This window comes from Hyperolius riggenbachi, chromosome 2, assembly GCF_040937935.1.
Source record: "Hyperolius riggenbachi isolate aHypRig1 chromosome 2, aHypRig1.pri, whole genome shotgun sequence".
NCBI lineage: Eukaryota > Metazoa > Chordata > Amphibia > Anura > Hyperoliidae > Hyperolius > Hyperolius riggenbachi.
The window spans coordinates 566,542,172-566,546,510 of NC_090647.1; the positions used below are offsets into that span (position 1 = coordinate 566,542,172).

At 48.4% G+C, this 4,339-nt stretch overlaps 1 protein-coding gene across 1 annotated transcript; it reads left to right on the forward strand.

The window, feature by feature from the left end:
• Positions 1 to 339: 339 nt before the first annotated feature.
• Positions 340 to 2,146, forward strand: LOC137547416 (E3 ubiquitin-protein ligase TRIM62-like). Its single transcript, XM_068270993.1, has one exon. The coding sequence runs from the start codon at positions 428 to 430 to the stop codon at positions 1,988 to 1,990; it is 1,563 nt and encodes a 520-aa protein (XP_068127094.1). The 5' UTR covers positions 340 to 427; the 3' UTR covers positions 1,991 to 2,146.
• The last annotated feature ends 2,193 nt before the right edge of the window (positions 2,147 to 4,339 follow it).

The window sequence follows — 4,339 nt, forward strand, 5'->3', positions numbered from 1 at the left end:
AAGTATACAGATGAGCATATAGGTGAAATATATGTAAAGCATATGATTGCAGCATGTGGGTATTGTGTGCAAACATTTCTGCTCTCTGCTCGTCCCTCCTCCCTTCTCTGTCCACTCCCTGCCCTCTGTCCATCTTCTCCCCTTCTCTGTGTGTCCACCCCCCTCCCCTTCTCCTGTCCTGCTAGTCATTTCACCCCCGAAATGCTTCCGTAGTCAAATGATCCGAGATTCGGATCAAAGATCCGGATCTTTTCAATGATCCGATTCGAATCATCCGGATCATTGAAAAGATCCGAACTTCCCATCTCTATTTAGTATATTGTGGGGGGAGGAAGCTGCAGGGTCGTGGTGCATCAGGAGTTAAGCTCAGCTTCCCTCTGTAATATGATAGGACTGACTCTACTGCATTCACTTCCTGCTGCCAGCCATGGCGTCTGCTGATCTGAGCGAGGAGCTGGAGTGTCCCGTCTGTCTGGCTATTTATACAGATCCTGTAACCCTGAGATGTGGCCACAACTTCTGCCGGGTCTGTATTGATCGTGTGCTGGACTCACAGGAGGGCTCTGCAGGTTATTCCTGTCCTGAATGTAGGAAGAGGTTCAAGGAGCGGCCCGGACTGCAGACAAACATTGCTCTGAGGAACATAGCAGAGCGTTTCCTGACTACTCAGCCAGATCAGGAGGCATCCGGAGTCCACTGTACTTACTGTGTGGACTCTCCTGTACCTGCTGTTATGTCCTGTCTGCACTGTGACGCTTCTCTGTGTGATAAACACCTGAGAGTCCACAGCAAGGCACCAGAACACGTCTTATGTGCCCCCACCACCTCCCCGGAGACCAGGAAATGCTCCATCCATAAGAAGATCCTGGAGTATTACTGCACTGAGGATGCTGCCTGTGTCTGTGTGTCCTGCTGTGTGATCGGGGGACATGTTGGCCATAAGATGATGTCACTGGATGAGGCCTTTAAGGAGAAGAAGATGAAGCTGAGAAATGATCTGCAGAAACTGATGGCAGATGAAAAGGAGGCTGAGAAAAGAGTCCAGAGTCTAAAGGCAAGCAGAAGTACAGCAGATGGTGAAACAGAGAGAGTCACTGTCCTGTTTAGAGACCTCAGGAGACAGCTAAAGGACCTGGAGGAGAGAGTCCTGAGTGACATCCCAAGGCAGGTACAAGGCTATGATGATGGCATCAGACAGCTGGAGAAAAAGAAGGAGAAGCTGTCCAGAGAGATGCGTCACATTGAGGAGCTGTGTAACATGACTGATCCATTGACTTACCTACAGAAATTAGACACAGGTGACTCGTGTGACACGGAGGACAGACATGATAAGCAGTTCCATGATGTAGGGGATCTGGATATGGCCGGCATCTCACACACATTACACACAGGACTAGCTGATATCATGTGTGGGGTAACTGGGGGGGTCCCTATACAGCCTGCAAACATATTACTAGATGTAAAAACAGCTGGTGATAGGCTACTTATATCAGATGACAGGAAAACTGTATCCTACTCACCAGGGCAGACACTGCCACGAGCACCAGGGAGATTTCTGGCTGAGCCTCAGGTAATGAGCATCCAGAGCTTCTCCTCAGGGCGACATTACTGGGAAGTGGATGTTGGGAGATCAGAGGGTTGGGATGTCGGGATGTGTTACCCCAGTATTGCCAGGAGAGGATATCGGTCAGCGATTGGAGAGAATAACAAGTCTTGGGGTTTGTGCAGAGATAAGGATTCTTACTCAGTGATACATGACAGTGATGACATCGAGTTACGTGATGGGATCCCCAGTGATAGAGTCAGGATATATCTGGATTATGAGGCCGGGCAGATCTCCTTTTACGCCCTGTGTGACCCCATCAGACACCTCCACACCTTCACTGCTACCTTCGTGGAGCCCCTCCATGCTGTGCTATGTGCACCTTATGTCAATTGCAGTATAACAATATCTGAGGGAGCCAGGGGGTGTAAGAGATCCGCCCCCTGATTTCCTCAATTAACTGTTTGCATGCTAATACAATTTTTATTGCGCATTTAACAGTCCTAGTCACCGCTGGGAATAGTAAATATATCTAGCGTGCTTTTGAACTCATGTAGCTGTTTGCCTCCCTGTGAGACTCGTGAATAAACTTGTTTTCTTGAACTTCGGTAACTTTTATAGAACAGACATCTTGTAGCTCGTGTATTCAATGTTGGCCCCAAATCTCTAGACATCTCTAGACTTCAATTTCTCAACCACAGTTTTTTTTCCACTTAACCTCTTGCCGACCGCGTCACGCCGATGGGCGTGGCCGCGGCGGCAGCCCCAGGACCGCCTAACGCTGATTGGCGTAAAGTCCTGGGGCTCTGTTTTGCAGTAGATCGAGCGCAGCCTGCGTGCACATCTCCTGCTTGGGGGGCAGAGCTCCGCCCCTGGGGGACAAGAGAGCAATCGGCTCTCATACGGTGAAGCCTATGAGAGCTGATCGCCATGATTGGCTGGCTTGGGGGAGGGTGGGAGGGAAGGGTGTTAAAGAGACTCTGTAACATTAAAAATGTCCCCTGGGGGGTACTCACCTCGGGTGGGGGAAGCCTCAGGATCCTAATGAGGCTTCCCACGCCGTCCTCTGTCCCACGGGGGTCTCGCTGCAGCCCCCCGAACAGCCGGCGACAGGCCCGACTGTTCAATTCAATATTTACCTTTGCTGGCTCCAGCGGGGGCGCTGTGGCTGCTTTCGCTCCGAAGGAGGCGGAAATACCCGATCTCAGTCGGGTCCGCTCTACTGCGCAGGCGCCGGAGACTTGTGTCTGCGCAGTAGAGCAGACCCGACGGCGATCGGGTATTTCCGCCTACTTCGGAGCCGACAGCCGTCAGAGCGCCTGCGCAGGAGCCGGGAAGGTAAATATTACGTCACGGCTGTACGGAGGGCTGCAGCGAGACCCCCGAGGGATGCAGGACGGCGTGGGAAGCCTCATTAGGATCCTGAGGCTTCCCCCACCCGAGGTGAGTAACCCCCAGGGGACGTTTTGTCGTTACAGATCCTCTTTAAAGGAACAGTTGTTGTTTTTTTTTTTTAATCACGAACAAAAATATTTCTAAAAAAGAAAATAAACATGGGGGAGCGATCAGACCCCACCAACAGAGAGCTCCATTGGTGGGGAGAAAAGGGGGGGGGGGAATCACTTGTGTGCTATGTTGTGTGGCCCTGCAGCTTGGCCTTAAAGCTGCAGTGGCCTTTTTTACTAAAAATGTCCTGGTCACTAGGGGGGTTTAGCACTGCAGTCCTCAAGAGGTTAAAGGGAACCAGAGACGAGGATGGAAAATGCATTTTATACATACATAGGGCTTCCTCCAGCCCCATCAGCCTGGATCGCTCCCACACCGCCGTCCTCCGCTGCCTCTATCGCCGGTACCTGGTCCCGTCACTTCCCAGTTGTACGCATCCACAGGGACTCCCTCCGTCTCCTGGCGCCTGCTTTTTGCACGCACCTGCGCAGTACAGAGGGAGCGCACTGTGCTTACGTCGACTGGCCCTGACTGGCTGAAATGACGGGACCCGGTACCGGCGGATAGAGGCGGCGTGGAAGCGATCCAGGCTGATGGGGCTGGAGGAAGCCCCAGGTATGTATACATCTATTGTTTTATTCGTCTCTGGTTCTCTCATGCTCCTCCCATTCATTTGTCAATAACTTTATCACTACTTATCACACCAAAATGATCTATATAATGCTTCTTTCACCACCACTTTGGCTTTCTTTGGGTGGTGCTTTTTCTCTAAGAATTGTTTTATTTTGTATGCATTTTAAAGAGAATATGAAGCAAAAAGAAGAAATAAAAATTGTTATTTTTTTCAGCCATTATAGTTTTAAAATAAAATATGCTATTTTAGATAAAACCCAAACATTTTATTTGCCCATTTGTCATGGTTAGGTTACAACTTTATTTGGAAATAAAGGTTTATCTTTTCCATTCAGTGTTTTTTTTTTTTATACTATATCATTAATTACAAACATTTATTTGCAAAAATAACAGTAATATGCCCTCATGACAAACATATTCAAAAATGTCCCTAAGGTAACTACAGTAAAATCCCTTTCTAGTAAACTCCAAGGGACCAGGAAAAGTAGTTTACTATATCAGAAGTTTACTATATCAGAATTGATCATACATTATAGATTTATACAGATGCTTTTGGAGCCTAATGACTGAGTTTACTATATCCGGAGGTTTGCTATATCAGGGTTTACTATACCTAACAAGATTCTAGTATCTGTATTTTGTTAAGCTCCCTGGCAGTGTATTTCGGTCTGGAATTATGAGTCAAAAGCGGTACATTGTTAAAAGACTAGAACACAA